Source organism: Solea senegalensis, linkage group LG11 (genome assembly GCF_019176455.1).
Source record: "Solea senegalensis isolate Sse05_10M linkage group LG11, IFAPA_SoseM_1, whole genome shotgun sequence".
Lineage (NCBI taxonomy): Eukaryota > Metazoa > Chordata > Actinopteri > Pleuronectiformes > Soleidae > Solea > Solea senegalensis.
In genome coordinates, this window is record NC_058031.1 from 4,996,312 (window position 1) to 5,013,255 (window position 16,944).

Genomic DNA, 16,944 nt, shown 5'->3' on the forward strand with positions numbered 1-16,944 from the left:
TCTTTTCCTCTGGCTGCTGTTTTAGGACAAAAACAAGGCGAACCAGAGCGCAGTCTTATAATATAAAGTACCTTAAAGTATCTTACCACAAAATGACTTTGGTAGAAGATGAAGTCACTTTTCGTATAATATTACTTAAGTAAAAGTCTTAAAGAATATGACGTTCACTGTACTTAAGTATCAAAAGTAATATTCTGATGTAAAATGTACTTAAGTGTTAGAGGTCAAAGTATTAAAAAAGTGAGGAGTAGGGATTGAGCCACGGTAGCTCAGGGGTAGGGTGAGTTGTCTTTCAACTTGAAGAATGTAGGTTCAATTCCTGGCTCTGCTAATCTATAAGTGTCCTTGAGCAAGACACTTAACCCCACAATGGGTGAATGGTAAAAGTGCAGAGTAAAGCAGATTATCAAGACTAGAAAAGCTCTATATAACTACAGACCATTACCAACTCTTCTTCTTCTGATTTTAATTTTGTAGTAACGAGTAACAAAGATAGTTAGAGGGAATGTAGTGGAGTAAAAGTAAAAGTTGCTTGAAATATAAACAATAAAGTAAAGTACAGATACATGTTGTCACAACCCCAGGGTCATGGTTTCTTTTCCTTGTCTGTGTGTGTGTGTGTCTGCAAATGAGTGTGCGACGGGTTTGCAGGTGTGTGTATTTGATTAAATGACGTGTGTGTAATTTAATAAAACCCACACCTGCAAACCCATGGCACACTCACATGCACACACATACATGTTTCCCCTGTGCATAACTGCAGAGGTAATAGTCTCTTCTGTAGTGAAATGAACCTACTATTTTGCCCACTCATGTCACAGCAGATGTAGATATTTATTTTCTTCATTGTGAAAAATAAATAAACGTAAAAACAAATCATAATTGTAGAGGGCGCCAGCACAGAAGTCAAGTATTAAACCTAACAAAAATGCTTTACAGTTTCTGGTTCAGTGTTGGTAGAGCTGAAAGAATGACTTGATTAATCGATTATTAATCGATTAATCAAGTCATTCTTTCAGCTTTCATCATCAAAACAAGATTTCTGGTTGTTTTAGTTTGTAAAATGTGAATATCTTTTTATTATTTATTTGCTCCATATAAATAAATCATTGGTTCATGGACAAAACAAGACATTATTTCCAGGTTGATCAACATTTTTCAACGTTTTCTAAAACAATCGACAGAATAATCGATAAGTAAAATAATCGTCAGTTGCAGCTCTATGGGTATAGTGGTTAGCACTCTCGCCTTGCAGCGAGAAGACCCGGGTTCGAGCCCCGGTTGGAACAAGGGCCTTTCTGCATGGAGTTTGCATGTTCTCCCCGTGTGTGCGTGGGTTCTCTCCGGGTTCTCCGGCTTCCTCCCACAGTCCAAAAACATGCGGGGATTAGGTGAAGTGGACACTCTAAATTGACCGTGAGAGTGAATGGTTGTTTGTCTCTAGCTGTGTGTGGCCCTGAGATGGACTGGCGAACTGTCCAGGGTGTACCCCGCCTATCGCCCGATGTAGCTGAGATTGGCACAGCACCCCCCGCGACCCTCTGGTGGAGGATAAAGCGGTAGATGATGATGATGACTGCAGCTCTATGTGTGGGTGTCCTTGCTGTCTTCACGTGCTGCAGATCACATCTCCTTCAGGATCACAATAACAGTCCAAGTTGAAAAAGTGATGATCGAGATGATGTGAGTGTGTGTATGTGTGTTACATTTGTTTAACTGCAAAGAAGATAAAACAGTCAAAAGCCCGACCGTCCGCTAATTGAATTATCTCAAACAACAATCGTTCATTGTTTCAACAACTGTTTGATGAAGCCGCCCGCAGTCCGAGAGCGCTTCCATCTTCATCCACGTGGCTTTACTGGAATATAATCTGACAATCTTCCCATCTAATTCAACTGCAGTGTGAGCCAAACTGTGATTTCACCATTCCAACCCCATTGTCTATGAAACAAGAGTGTGGGAGCGCACTGCGTCATCCCACCTCCAGCGTGTGACCCACCTGACTCCTGCTGACAAACAGAGATGTTTGATAACCACACATGCTGCACCGTAGCCCAAAGTTAAGTGTGTTTTTAATACACCCCCCACCACCCCTTTTTTTTCCCCCTCCCTATCACCAGCCTCCCCCCTCTGCTTTCCACTGCGAGCTCGAGTCTCCTGCTGCTTGGCAACAGTGTGAACTGACTGTGTGGGCGTTTGGCGTCGAGTGCCAGGCGAAAAAAAGGAGGGGCACAGTTACAGTTACGGCTAAACTACGCACACCAGGCACCTGCTGTACGCTGTGAGTCTGCGTGCATAGGTAAGAGTGTGTGTGATTTCACCCAGATTTCAATGAAACGTCATGTGGGAGAAACAGAAGGAGCAAGTCGAGGAATTATGTTCCTGCAAATCACCAAAGGGAGATTTGGTTTGGAGTCTGAAACGGATCCCGGTCATAATTGTCTGTATTTCTCACCATGGAGAACCCACTCTGAAACTTATTGAAGGAAGAACCTGTGGTGAATAAAACGCCGCTGCGCTCATCTGTCTTCAGTACGTCTTCTTCTGTCTTTCACCCCTCTCCCACACTCCTAACCCTCTCTTCTCTTCACTTCTCTCCATCTCTCTATTCTGTGTCTCTCGCCCACTGAGTTCTTCACAGAAGAGCTCACAGCGTTCCCACGGTAACCAGTCTCCCTGATCTGCTCCGCAGAACGCGTGCACGGGTGTTTGACAAACATCCCGCCTGAAAGTGACACTTACTTTTTTTTTTTGATGGGGTAAACAAAAAACAATAATGAGTTAAGTCATAGTAGCAGCTGAGAAAAGAGAAAAGGGCTGTGTGAGTGTGATTAGATCCACAGTGATGTTTAACCCGCTAATGAAGGACCAGCAAGCCTGGCACTCTGCCTTCCACACTAATAACAAAGCAACCATCAATCTCTGCTCTAACTGACCATGGCTGCTGTTTAGACACAAGTGCCACTTAAAGCGAAGCAAAGAGAGGCTGATTCCAAATGACAGAGGGGTAAAAGGAGGAGGAGGAGGAACAAGAGGCAGGAAGTCAGGATCGGGAAATGTCAGTGCCGTCCCTGCACCTCACACCTGGATAGGTGAGGGGAGTCGGAAGTGGAGGGAGGGAGGCAAGGGAGGGAGGGAAGAGGAAAATGCAGTATAAAAACTGCATCGACGACAGCGTTACAGTTTCCACAGCAACTATAGCTCTTGCAGCGCTCCAAGGACATTCTACTTCCTGATTTAAGTTTTACATCACAGCTGCAGCGGTCACTTGTCTCATTGCCATTTTGAGGACAAAGACATGTGATGAAGATGAGGGTACGGATGATTATAAAAAAAAAGGCAGTGTATACAGTGTGCAGAGGCTTACGTTGGTGACACTCTTCTTCTTCTCCTTCTTCATCAACTCTTGTCTTTGCAGCAAGAAGACCCGGATTTGTGACCCGCTCGGAACAAGGGCCTTTCTGTGTGTTTCCTCCCACAGTGCAAAAACATGCAGATGTGGAGGATAAAGCGGTCGAAGATGAATGAATGAATAAATGGATGAATATTCTTTGTCATTGTGCTGTCCAGATGCTCCATGAGTATCTGGATTTGTGTAGTTTCTGACTCTTTAACTTGTGTGTTATTTGTTATTATTATTTACTTTTTTGGGGGGGGCCACAGCAAAGTACCGCATATGGAACTGACCCTGGATTCTCTGAAAACGGGCCCTCTGCCTTATGGGCTCTACCACCTCTATCAACATATACTGTTATTATGAAGGAATCTTACCAGAATATTTCCACCCTTAACTTTCATTAAGCATCGCCCGATGTAGCTGAGATTGGCACAGCACCCCCCGCGACCCTCTGGTGGAGGATAAAGCGGTAGATGATGACTGACTGACTGACTGACTGACTTTCATTAAGCATATTAATACAAACACTGGTATTTTTGCATGGCCTGTAAGACTGTAAATGCTGCATTGTGCTGAACATAAACATCTGCAGAGAGAGACGAGGTCACTGGTGTACAGCTCGGGCTGAAACTGTTACCTGAGTGAATCATCAACTATTTTGATAATCGATTTATCGGTTTGAGGGTTTTTGCATTATTAAAAGAAGCTGTCTGATCGTTTCGTCTTCTTAAATGTGAATATTTTCTGGTTTATTTGCTGCACGTAACAAAGAAATCATTTTTGTTTGTGGACAAAACGAGAAATTTGAGAACATCATCATTTCCAGACTTGACAAACACTGATCAATATTGTTCTACATTTTCTGACATTTTACGGGCCAAACGATTAGTCGAGAAAATACTCGACAGATTAAGGGATTATGAATATAATCGTTAGCTGTAGCTCTAAATGCAGCCACTGCTACTTCAAAACATGTGAGCAATTTACATATAGTTATTATTACAAGTATATTTTCCTTTTTTGTTTTTTGCCTGATGTGTGTGTGTTATATTTCACCTCCATTTATACTAAATGACTATTTGTAAGGGTCGAAAATACAAATAAAAATGAGTGTTTTGTGCAAATGTGCTGCGTGAGGCCTTCACTCAGAAATGCAGAGTAAAAGGCAAAAAAACACCACCTACGTCCACGTGCCTCCAACGCACACATCCGTCATTTGAATTCACATCAAGATAAACTGCATCAGTAATCATTAGCTCAACTGTGATGCTTTAATTTGCAGACAAATTACATATGCTGTTGAATCCACTGCATATCCAGAAATAGAAAATCCAAGCAGGATGGAGACCTTAAGAAAACAGCTGCTTTTCGCGGCTTCACTTTGTTTGTTCGTGGTTCTATAAAAGTTCTGACTCCAGAGAGATCATCTCTCATCACATCTCACACCGTTTGGAGAAGGTTAGTGCAGCCTCAGCTGAGCTTACCCACACATTTGCCTGAGGCTATTCCTTTCTTTTAGATGCATCTGAACTATCCTAGCAACGGTATAGGATGGAAAAACAAACAGGCGAAATACACTGATGAAAAAATTACATTTAATTAACTTTCCCAATCTGACAAAAATGGAAGGAGAAAGGGAGAGCGGGTGAAGAAAAAAAATACAGTAGCACAAAAGTCATTTCTGCAGTTTCTCTGAGTCATATCTGCAGCAGTGGGAAACAGGAGCAGTGATGGGGGAGAGAGAGAGTGAGAGAGTGAGAGAGTGAGTGAGTGAGTGAGTGAATGTGTAAAGTGCGTGTGGGTATGTGAGAGAGTAAGCAAAGAGAGGGAGAGTGGGGGGTTGTAGAGGGGACGGTGTTTTGGAGTTTGACAATTATGCTCCTGCAGGAACAAAAGCCAATTACTGTTCCCCAAATTCCCCGGAACTACATTAACGTCCGCATGCCGAGAGCGATGCCTACAGTGTCCTGCGCGGAGAAGAGGGGAGACGGAAGAAGACGAAGAGAGACACCAGCGCCTTCACAAAGCCTCCGAAGAAAACGCTCACACAGCAGTCTGAGCAAAGCGAAGAAGGGGAATGATAGCTCTCCTTTTGTGTGTGTGTGTGTGTGTTATATAATTACACTGCTCTGATTTTTCAGCATCACCAGGACCTGCAGCTGCCCCCGCCTCTCTATCACATGAGCTGCATGCGTGGAGCACATCATGAACGATACGGCGAGACCTGTCGCACCACTGAAACATGACAGCCTGCGAGGCAGACCGCAGGGTCACACGAGTAGGCTTCTTAATAATGGACATCCCAGAAAGGACACATCAATCACCCACACACACACACACACACACACACACATACATACAGTAATTATCACCCCTGGGCTGGTGTTAATGATAATCTGGTCACACTAATTAACCTCTCACGCACGCTGTGTGTGCTTCACTCACACATGGGGATGTGAGAGGATATAGATACATGAAAATGTCATGATATTTCATGGCAGTGTGTTGATTCTTTGAAGCTCTGTATTGAAGTGACAGCAGTTTCCCTTTGCTTGTTGTTGTGGTTGTACTTAAGCCTCCGACCACTAGTTCGACTCACTCCCTCTGCTTCCACTCCTCTCACTAGACTAGACCAGGTGGTTTCTCAATCCTGATCCTGGGGGACCCACTGCTCTGCCTTGCTCCAACACACCTGATTCAAATAAATTGTTCATTATCAGGCACCACAAGGTCCAAGGTCCAAATCCAATACAATTTCTGATGCAATACAATGCACTATACATTCACTTAAGAGACATTTCAGATTCCCTGCCAATTTTGCTGGGATTATGAATGAGATTTTCACAGAGTTCATGCTGCACATAAATCTGATCTCTCGCTCTATCCTGGTGCATCATCAACTGTCCTCCACATGAGGGTCGCGAGGGGCTGCCAATCCCAGCTGACATAGGGCGAAAGGCGGGGTCACACCCTGGACAGGTTGCCAGTCCATCACAGGGCCACATAGAGACAAGTAACCATCCACTCTCACACCTGCAGTCAATATGTCTGTCCAATGTCTGTCCACTCCAAGATTGTCCAATTTGTCTAATCCCCAAATCTGCATGTTTTTGGACTGTGTCAGGAAACCGGTGAATCCGGGTCTAATTGCTGTTTTGTGGTGATAATGAAGTGCACATAAAGAAAAAAACTCTTGAGCAGACAATCACGACACCAAACATCTAAAAAAAAAAAGTATTTCTGGTTCTAAACCATTGATGGAAAAGTAAAATCTGCGGACTCAGCCATCATGCAGTGACTGTCACCCGAGAGCAAGAGTCTCCCAAAATCTGTGCATAGCAAACCGGAAAAGCCATAGATTAAAATTATCAATGTCCTAATCCCAATATATCCCAGTATATTACATCATCACCCCTGTATAGGGAAGCAATGTTATGTTCTTACCAATACACAGCCCTGCTCACACAGGCACATCCCATTTTATAAAGACACACCTATTATCTAATATAGGCTAATACAAACTGCACTTGCATCGAAGTGATTGTCGTTTACAGCGGGATAATGGTGGAGAAAGGTACGTTAAGAGATGCTCCATCCATGTTCAATACATAGACTTTATGCACTTGTTCTCCATGTTGTGAATAAATACAGAAATCCTGGACTTTTAACTTCTCACAGGCGTTTGGTTTGCTTCAGTTAGACAGACATCGTGATGTATCGCGATACGATTGTCTGGCAATGAATTGATTATCAGAGAATCGTTGATATTGTGATATTATTGGTATCGTGGAGTCATGTGTCGTGTCGTGTCGTGTCGTGGGGGACTCTGTGATTCCCATCCCTACGCATGCACGACCTCTCCAAAAATAAAATTAAAAAACGAAAGAAAGAAAAACATCTGCCATGCTCACAACAGGCTGTGGCAAAGCCTTCAGTCCTGCTGCTACTTGGAGGAGGGACATAAAGTCAAATATCATTTCACCCTGAGGCGTCTCAGACTCTCATTGTTCACACTGCCATTAGCAGGAGGAGAGGGGAGAATGGGGACAGCATTGGGGACAGCTGTTTATTTACATACTGCTGAGAGAAACAAGAGGAGACCAGTAACTTTGTTCTGATGCAGTTGCTACCAAAACGACTTCCTTGTCTGGAAACAAAATTGTGAGAGAGATGAGGACTCCTGCTGGCAGGAAAAAAAACTAATTGGGTAAAAACAAAGACTGCTCCCTGAGCCTTTTCCTTCTCTGGCCCAGGTTGCCCTCTCATATCTCCCTCTCTCACACACACACACACACACACACACACTGTTGACAGATGGCAAATCAGTATGTGTGTTCCACCTTTTCTCTTTTAGATGGAGGCATGCTGAGGGAGGTTACTCAGTCGCTTTCGTCTCCCCTGTCATCTTTTTCCCTCGCTCGCTAATATCTTTCTTCTGTCTCTCCCTCTGAACCACGCCATATTTCGAGTGTCATGACCACTGACGATGAAGGGACTCGTGTTTCTGTGTCTGATCCATTATTAGAGCGGAGGGTGTTTGTGGCTGACCTGAACTAATAGGCCAGCTTTGTGCCGGGCTGAGTCACAGCCAGACGGGGACAATATGGCTCTACAGTGTGGGCGACTCTTTATTAAATGTGACAATTCTTATGACACTCTTGTCTCAGCCTGGATTCAGAGTCAACTACTGCCACGACGGGGGAAAATAACAAGGGAGGCGCTGCAAGATTATTACATCTGCAAGATACAGTTGCAGTTCCTCACTGGCGGTGAGAGCCAAGTCTGGAGGTGTTGGAGAATTCAGTAGGAATCAGACACGAAGGGAAAGTTCAGTTCCCTCTTCACATGCGAGCAAGAAGGAATCAACCAAGTGCAAGTCGGGCTACAACATCACATTTTCAGAATCCACGTGGCTGAGAACAGCAGTGGTTCCCACCCTTGCTTGTATCTAAGACAAACCAGTACCGCCCAGCCCACCCCAACCCAAACCCATCAAAATCACAAAAATCACTTCCTTGTTTTCTTTTTTCGATACCAGTGAGTCTTACGTACTTTGATGTTTCTCAGACATGTGATATTTTGTTTTACAGATGCTGACAACAGGAACGCGATCAGGTATAGCTACGCAGTAATCGTCACAGATTGTAATGTTTACAACCTTACAACCTCAGAGCTGACAAATCTGCACCCCCACGTGTGATCTAGGACCCCAGGTTGGGAACCAGGGCTCGAGAGCCAAATCCCACCCACAAATCTGCTGCGACAGCTTCCATTTCTGAGCGTCACATTCACAGGAATGACACATGTAGGACTCTTGTCGCTGGTAATGTGAACACACACAGCCAAGTGCACACAGTAAATGCAGTATAGCTCTATGGAATTGGAATTGAAGACATCATAAAAGAGTGAAGTCTCGCTTCTTTCCATAAATGGATCCATGAAAAAAAGCATAATTTAAGCCTTTACGTCAGACTACTAAGATATGAATGTCTTGCACATATAAAGCGCAAGTGGGCATACATACTCACTTTATTATCTCACTATTGAACACCCACATGAATAACTAATATGTGCTTCTGTGTAATGACTCAATCACCACCTGGGAGGCGGGCAGAGAGTTAGACAGTGACAGAAAACTCTAATCATTAAGGGATTTGGTCAGATTTGAATAAATCACTGAGAAAAGAGAAAAGATCCAGTGAGAATTACTGAGGTGATTGTGCGAAGGTAAGAGTGTGTTGAAGGCACACAAACTACAGTTACACTATGTACTTTTTCACATTAATATCTGCCTACTCACAAAGCGTAATGCTTCCAGAACAAAAGCCTTCTCTCGCTGAGCAACTAAAAGTAGAAGACAGATGCACTTGCTGTTTGCCAACGCTGTGTTTGCAGCAATCTGACATCAGGTTGGCCTTGAGTTGGGGGACGGAGCAAACAGTGGGTGTATTCTTCATACAGAAAAGTTCTCATCATCATCATAAAGAAAACATTAGAAGTATAACCTTCCTGCCTGGGCTGCAGTTTCTCCTCAGCAATACTACTATGCAACTCCTACGCACATCATTACACAAATCAAACTCTCTGTGGGCAAAATTACACCAAGCATTTTGAAAAATGGACAACACTTGCACTTACCACTCTTCCACATAATCCTCCAGGATTCTGGACAAGGATATTGGACGGCATATTAAAATATCTATTCATAGGTTTGGTAGCATAATGAAAGGATTATCTCTGGTGACTAGAAGGGCTGCAGCTCATCATCATCATCATCCTGATATTATAAAAGGCTTAGTATCTGTCACACAAAAAAAAAAATCTGTAACACGCCATGAAGAAGAACTTACTTTCTACGTATGGTGGAACTGGCGTTGGTGTCTGTACTGTCGGTGCGTTCCAGCCGGTCTCGCTCGGTGGTAGAGGAGCCGCAGGAGAGACCTCTGGTCAACCTGGTGTGGGTCCTCCTCTCTCTGCTGGGCCCTGCCGTCGTGGTTGATCCAGTTGTCGCCTGAGCTGTTTGGGCACTACCGTTCCCGCTGCTGCCACCACCACCACCACCACCACCACGATGGCTGGTGAGCGACAGGGGCTGACTGTGGTTGTGGTTCTGCTCCGGTGTGTCCGAACCCGGTGTCTGCGGGCTGCGGTCTTGTCTCAGGCCCTGGTTCTCCTGGCTGACCCGGTCCAGCTGGCCCTCCAGCTCTTCTATGCGGCGACGCTGAGTCTCCAGGAGCTTGGCCTGGCTCTCAATGATGTTGTTGAGCTCCAGGAGGTACTCCACCGCCCGGTTAGGGCTCTCTGGGCTAGTCTCCATGGTGGACACCCTGCCTCTGAGGGTATGACCACCACCGCCGGCCGCCGCCACCACAATTTTGACCCCGTGGGGGCCCGGATCCACCCCCCCCACCAGCCCTGATGAGTGGGGGGGAGGGAGGCACCGAGGAATGCTCTGGTGAAAACGAACAGTGAGCTTCAGGTGTTCACAAACAGGAAGTCACTGAGATTTAAAAAGGGTTGAGAATGTCAGCGTGACTACATGTCCTCAAGCAGATACGACCATTATAGCATCTTAGCGGCCATTAAAAACGATGCAACGCCATGACGAGAGTTCAAAGATCAAAAAGAAGCTCAGCACACTGGTCCCACGCCCTGAAGTCACATCAGCAGGGAGCAGTTCAAGATTTAGGGGCATCATGGTGAATTTGGAGGTTGAACCCAATTATCAATGGCATAAACTGATATTTGTGAGTCAGAAGTAAATATTTAATCCACTTCTTCTTGTCCCGATGATTCCGAGTACAGTATGGAACTACGAATATTAATAAATCTACTTATATGTGGCTCATATCTGCAAAATATTGTATTTAATAGCATCAAATACATAAGAACTTTCTAGACAAGCAGGGGAAAGGGGGGGTGGGGGGTAATTAGGGAAGGGTGGTGCTATAGTTATCTGTCACTAATGAGGCTGTCAGGCGCTGTCAATCATTACATAAGACAGAAAAATCTGCTCCCTCCCACGGAGAACATCCCCACAGTCTCCCACTGTTACTTTCAACCCATGGCTTTCTGTGTCTTTAAGGCGCAGAAACTGAGCACAGGAATCTTACGAAGTTCATGGTTGAGGTACAAAAAAAAAGATTCCTCCCCTCTGGTCCACAACAACTACATCCCAGTGTCTTATTTTCAGATTAGTTCCCGGAGAGCGCGTCTCTGCGGGTTTTCATCCAAGAAAAAAACGCGAGTTAATTTCCACGTCACGCATTCACAAGGACTGAGAAAAAAAAACTTGACACACCTGTATCAGTTATCCAGAGTTTTTTTTGTTTGTTCGTTTGTTTTTATCGACTGTCTGAAAGTCCAAATAGGCTGTTAAATGCAAACTGGAGGCTACTTTAGTTGTTGTTGTTGGTCGGTAAGAAATGCGTCGTGACAAACAAGGATTCTTAATTTCCTACTTATCTGTGGAGACGAGTTTCAGTCGCGTCGTGTCGGTAAATCCACGCAGCGGCAGCAGCAGCAGACAGCAGTGGTGCGGTGCGGTGTGGCGCTCTTCTTTGCGTACAGTCTCGCAGAGGTTTCGCTAACCCTTTGGCGTCTGGAATTCAAAGATGCGTGCGGCTGTTTCTCCAAAGCCACCTCTGTCAAGTCAGACGGAACAATACATGCACGACTTCCGCCAGAGACTTTCAAAATAAAAGTCACAGGGGAAAGTTTTAGACAGCAGGTGGAAACTGCACTTGCAAACCACATTGAATAATCTAGATCCCAAGAAAATGTCCTCAAAATCTGTCCATGACAAAGCACAACCTAATCCAATATAAAATATAAGTGGACACACATAAAGTTACACACAGTTCTGCCTTTGCAACAAAAAAGACCCGGGTTCGCAGCCCAGTCAGAATAAAATGTACTAAGTGTTAGTCAAAGTATTAAAAAGGTGAGTAAGGATTAAGCAATGGTGGATCAGTGGTAGGGCGAGCTGTCTTTCAACTGGAAGGTGGTGGGTTCAATTACTGGCTCTGCTAGTCTATATGTGTCCTTGAGCAAAATACACCAACCCCATGTTGGAGTGTGTGAATGACAAAACTGTTTACTAGTGTAAAGCAGCTCATCAAGTCTAGAAAATCTCTATATAAACACAGACCATTACCAACTCTTCTTCTTCTGATTTTATTTGGTAGTAACGAGTAACAAATATAGTTAGAGGAAATGTAGTGGAGTAAAAGTCGCTATGAATAATAGAAATAACAAAGTAAAGTACAGATGCATGAATTTTGTACTTACGTTCAGCTCACATACAGTAAGTGTCCACCGCACAGCACATAGACAAGGCATCAGACAAGATGGGTGCAATTTTATGAATATTCTTTCCAAATCATTGGAGAAAACGTCCCTGTAGAATAAAAACTACTAGTACAACGTGAAGGTGATGTTTTATTTTGAAGGTACAAACATAATCTTGAATTTTCATCCTTGTTTGTAGCTTTACATCCTACACAAATCCTGTTGAGTGCCTCAGAGCAAAAACACAAAGTAATGCAAATGCCTACAGGACAGTGTAGGTATGATATTAAGGGCACTTTAAACACATTACATTTAGCAGTTATCTTGATGTGAACAGTTAAATGCTTTAAGTGTATGTCCTTCTGCAACATATACATACACACACACACACAAATACATGTATGTGTGTGATACCAGAGATTTTTTCTTTTTTTTTCTTTTTGAATCTGAGCTGACTCGAACAGAAGGATGCAGCTTAGGACAAGAGAGAAAGACAGGCCCCAGAGCGATGTTATTTTTAGTGGCGGCACTTAAGTGCACACATCTAAACTGAGATGCAGTAAATTCCTCTGTGTGTGTGTGTGTGTGTAAGAGCCCATACACCAACCACACACGCAGGTGAAGCTGCTGCTGCTTTACAGTACAGGAAATAGATATAAGTGTTGCAAGAAAATCCTGTTCTTGCAAAAGGCAGATTAAATAATTCAATCTTTTTACCACCTGATTCATCCCGTCCTCTGATTTCTATGGATGCATTTTATGGAATCCTTAAAATACTGTCAGATTTCGTCCTCTCTGTCACACACACACACACACACCATCATGTCAAATCTCATCTCTCCTAATACACTGTAGCCTATCATTTTGCTGCCATCTGCTGTCCATTACTGTGGCTCCCGTGGCGTTGAAAGAAGGACATGCATTACCACTGAGGGGAAATAGGTTCAGCAGTTTTATTTGTGGTTTTATTAGAATACAGTTTGAATACAGTTCAGCTATGTAATCCCCCCATAGGAAACAAAAGTCTAAAAAAAAAGAAGAAAAAACAGAAGTTTAGCAAACATTATAAAATAACTCTTACATATAGGTGACTAATGCAGTTCTCCTGAATCATCAGAGCAGGTTCATTCAGTCCTGTGGTTTGGATTAGGATTGCGGGGGCACACATGAGGGAACGATTTTTTTCAACACCATCCAACCTTTAGAATATTATGGTCTGGTAATGAACAGCTGTAACAGTCTGCGTCTTCAAATGCCACTGCTTTAACACTGAGATCGTTTGAATCCACCGCGCGTTATGAAACTGATGTGAAGTCACTCTGTCGCTTCTCTAGAGCAACGTGTAATGAAGACCTGAGTATTTCCAAAAAAGATAATTTCGTAGAAAAATAACATCTCACAGTATCCACTCAGCTTGGCTCCTGCTTTTAATAACACAAAAGGAAAGAAAACAACAACAATATGTGCTATTCTGTCATCTCAGATTCTGCAGAGGCTGATGACGCTTTTCATTTCTGTGGATTTACTTATTACTTTCTTCTTTCTTTTGGCATGACTGACATTACTAAGCAGCCCACCCACCTCTCATATTAGAGACCTCGGAGCAAGGGTTTTTCACAGTAAGAAAAAATCTGCAGTTAAGATAAAGTGGTTTATGTTACCAAGGCAACTGTACGTGGCACAATGAACACAGCACTCTCTAGAATCAAGACAGTGATTTTGTTCTGACTGCACATACACGATATTAACAGTAGTGGAAATATGCACAATGGATGCATATTTTTGGCATCTTGTTTTCTTCTGAAGTAGAATATGACGGAGAGCATCCCTAATCCACACTCAAGCAGCATATTGCGAAACATTCAGTTTAAAATCAGGGTTGGGTACAACATAGATCTGTTTAAATTTTGACCCTTCACAAAAGCTATAGAGCAGTTTTCATATTTGTCATCACACAGTAATATATAATATGAACTTTTAGCTGTTGTAATATATAGATATAATGCATGTCTTCACATATAGTTATTCAGAACTTTTCATGTATTACAATACATTAATACAAATCAGGGCTTGGCTCCAGTTAGTATTCATATATGTATATATATATATACATATGTATATATATATACATATGTATATATATGTATATATATATACATATGTATATATATTTTTATATATATATATATATATATATATATATATATTTTTTTTTACAATAGGTTCTGTCATTTATTTCTCTAGAAATTTACAGAATATAGATTTCACACCTGCGGTCAAAAGGGGATCTGCATTATAACAATCATATATTCACGTTGAGTATAGAACAGCGTTACATTTTGAGGCAAGGTCCACAAAAGACAAAGAGGATAATGTACAAAAAAAAAACCACATCGCACCGTCTCCTCTCAGACCAGATTGACACGTTACAGTCATGGACTGTTGCATTATTATTGCTCAGTATCTTCATGAGGTATAAGTGAAAGTCTTTGTGGGGAGGGGGGAGGACACTGTGCTGATATAGCCAGAGAAGCAGAAAGTGAATAAATGTGCCTGGAAAAACTCCTAAAAATATCTACGGCGACGACTGTGAACGTGAAGGTAATGAGTGCAACACAGTGTGGGGCAACGGTCCCCACGGAAGACAGACAGAAGTGGAAAAACACAGAACTTCACCACGTGCAGGTGTCATCTTACAAGTTAAAATATATGAGAGTGACATTTAACATCAGCCAAAAGAGTTTGGCTGCAAAAAGGCACAAAGTATATGACTTCACACGATCGCACGACACCGTAGATATCAAAGTGACTGAGGGAGAAAATGTGGAGTCAAGGTCTAGCAGTGTGAGATGGACACAAACTGGCACTACTTTCCATTACAACTTAAAGGAGCTAAACGTTATAGTTTTCTACTATAACGATACGTGTGGCTGTGGCTGAAGTGCAGCCTCACTGCTGAGCTCATGACAGACGCAAACAAGGATCCTGAGCTCCAGCCCAAAACAGTGACAGAGGAGACTGCAGTATTTTACTCGCGGACACGTGACACTGATGAGGTAACTAAAGCAACGCTCCAGTCTTTGCTTCGGCATCTGGAGTCTGTGTTTGTTGACGTTAGCCAGACTCTATTCCTATACACACTTCAACAACTCATGCACTACTTGCTTTGGTAAAAGTGGGGGGAGTCAACCGCTGATGAGTATAACATCACATCTGTCCCTACTCCAATCAGACCGTTCATTCATTGGAAATAATCGAAGAGACAGCACTTCTTCCTCGTCCCTGCCTCTTCTGTCCTCCAGGACGCCTGTTCCTCGCTGTGACCTGTTCTGACCGCTGTTGGCTGGGTGTGAGCCAAGGGCCCGGCAGCACCACGGCCCCTCGCCTGCCTGCGCCTGTGGCAGCCAGAGAAAGGCCTGAGATACTGGCGGCAGACACGCTGCCATCAGACTGGCTGCCCCCAGACTCTGACTCATCGTCCCCCAGCTGCTCCACAGACAGCGTGGAGGTGAGGAAGGAGAACAGCTCTCTCTGGGACACTGGATCTGTCAGATCGATGCCTGGTAGAGGCCTTTCTATACTCCCACTCTCAGCGTCATCATCATCATCTCTGTTGTCATAATTCCCCTCTGTATCTTCATTTTCACCACCATTATTAACCCATGACCTCTCCTGCTCCTGCTCCTGCTGCAGGTTCTTCTGCCTCCTCAGCTCCCTGTACTCTGTTGCCATGTCCCAGTTTTCCTCTTCAGCTGCCTCCCAGTTTTCTTTGGGTCTAGGAAGCTTTTGGTCAGGACTTGGAATGGGTAAATTAATATTTTCTTCACTCCCTTTCCCCTCAAATTTTGCTCTCATCTTCTGCACCTGCCGCTCTTGCTCATGCTGTTCCTCCTCCTGCTGCTCCTGTTCCTGCACCTGCTGTTCCTGTTCCTTATGTTCCTCCTGCTGCTGCTGCTGTTCCTGTTCCTCCTCATATTTATCTTCCAGCCTCTCCTGAACAGAAGGTACCCTCTCTTCCTCCTTAGGCTCCTCCTCAACCTCTGCCTCCCTCTTCCTCTCCCTACTCCTGGTTTGCCTGCCTCTGCTTCTGCTCCTCCTCTCCCTCTCTCTACTCCTGCTTTTCCTGCCTCTGCTTCTGCTCCTCCTCTCTCTCTCTCTACTCCTGCTCTTCCTGTCTCTGCTTCTGCTCCTCCTCTCCCTTTCCACTTTCCTTCCACTGATCACTGTTCCTTTTTCTGTGTCACTCCCGTCATCACTCCTCACAACATCTCGGGGTAAACTCTGAGATCTTGTTCTCCTCCTCCTCCTCCTCCTCCTCCTGTCCCTGGCCTCCTCAGACGTCTCTCCCAGCTCAGAGACGGGGCTCTGCAAACCTGAGCGCCCGCCTCCATCCGAGTGTCGCCTTCTCCTCCTCCTTCCAGTCCCCTTTTCTTTCTCGCGTCCATCTGCAGACCTGCTTCTCCTCTTATGCTTGGAGCTGCGCCCCCTCTGCCCAGTGGAGTCTACTGCAGCCAAACTCTGCTTCTTGGAGTGATGCAGGACTGAGGGGGGAGTGATTCTGCGCTCATGGCCTGGACCCACGTTACATGAAGAGAGGGGAACGGAAAAACAAAGATAAAACAGATTTAATACGCTGAAAACATTGTGGAAATCTCTTGTTACACAGCTCTGTAATGATTTCTTTCTTATTTTATCATTATCATTATTATTTTTGTAAGCGGTGCATTGGGTGAGATTATGAAATGGCTCCTTTTCTT

The 16,944-nt window shown here is 44.0% G+C and overlaps 3 protein-coding genes across 6 annotated transcripts in view; all 3 read right to left on the minus strand.

Annotated features, from left to right (window-relative positions):
* Positions 1-11,513, minus strand: part of iqsec2b (IQ motif and Sec7 domain ArfGEF 2b) — a 32,431-nt gene extending 20,918 nt beyond the window's left edge. For all 4 annotated transcript variants that reach the window (XM_044037828.1, XM_044037827.1, XM_044037830.1 and 1 more), the window contains exon 1: positions 9,748-11,513. In XM_044037828.1, the coding sequence (XP_043893763.1) occupies positions 9,748-10,214 (467 nt within the window). In that variant the 5' untranslated portion in view covers positions 10,215-11,513. The remainder of the gene's footprint in view (positions 1-9,747) is intronic.
* Positions 11,514-14,393: 2,880 nt separating this feature from the next.
* Positions 14,394-16,632, minus strand: LOC122776803 (histone H3.v1-like). Its single transcript, XM_044037527.1, has 2 exons — positions 16,451-16,632; positions 14,394-16,247 (listed from the first exon to the last, which is right to left on the minus strand). The coding sequence occupies exons 1-2, from the start codon at positions 16,630-16,632 to the stop codon at positions 15,425-15,427; spliced, it is 1,005 nt and encodes a 334-aa protein (XP_043893462.1). The 3' UTR covers positions 14,394-15,424.
* Positions 16,622-16,944, minus strand: part of LOC122777518 (membrane-associated guanylate kinase, WW and PDZ domain-containing protein 1) — a 41,613-nt gene continuing 41,290 nt past the window's right edge. The window contains exon 18 of the mRNA XM_044038812.1: positions 16,622-16,758. Coding sequence (XP_043894747.1) covers positions 16,690-16,758 — 69 coding nt within the window. The 3' untranslated portion in view covers positions 16,622-16,689. The remainder of the gene's footprint in view (positions 16,759-16,944) is intronic.

Bases quoted from the DNA above. Each gene is read 5' to 3' on its own strand.
- LOC122776803 (XM_044037527.1), bottom strand. From the start codon at position 16,632: ATGGACGCGAGAAAGAAAAGGGGACTGGAAGGAGGAGGAGAAGGCGAC. The intron at 16,248-16,450 runs GTGAGGAGTGAT...AACCAGGAGTAG, and splicing joins AGAGTTTACCCCGAGATGTT to GGAGAGGAAGAGGGAGGCAG.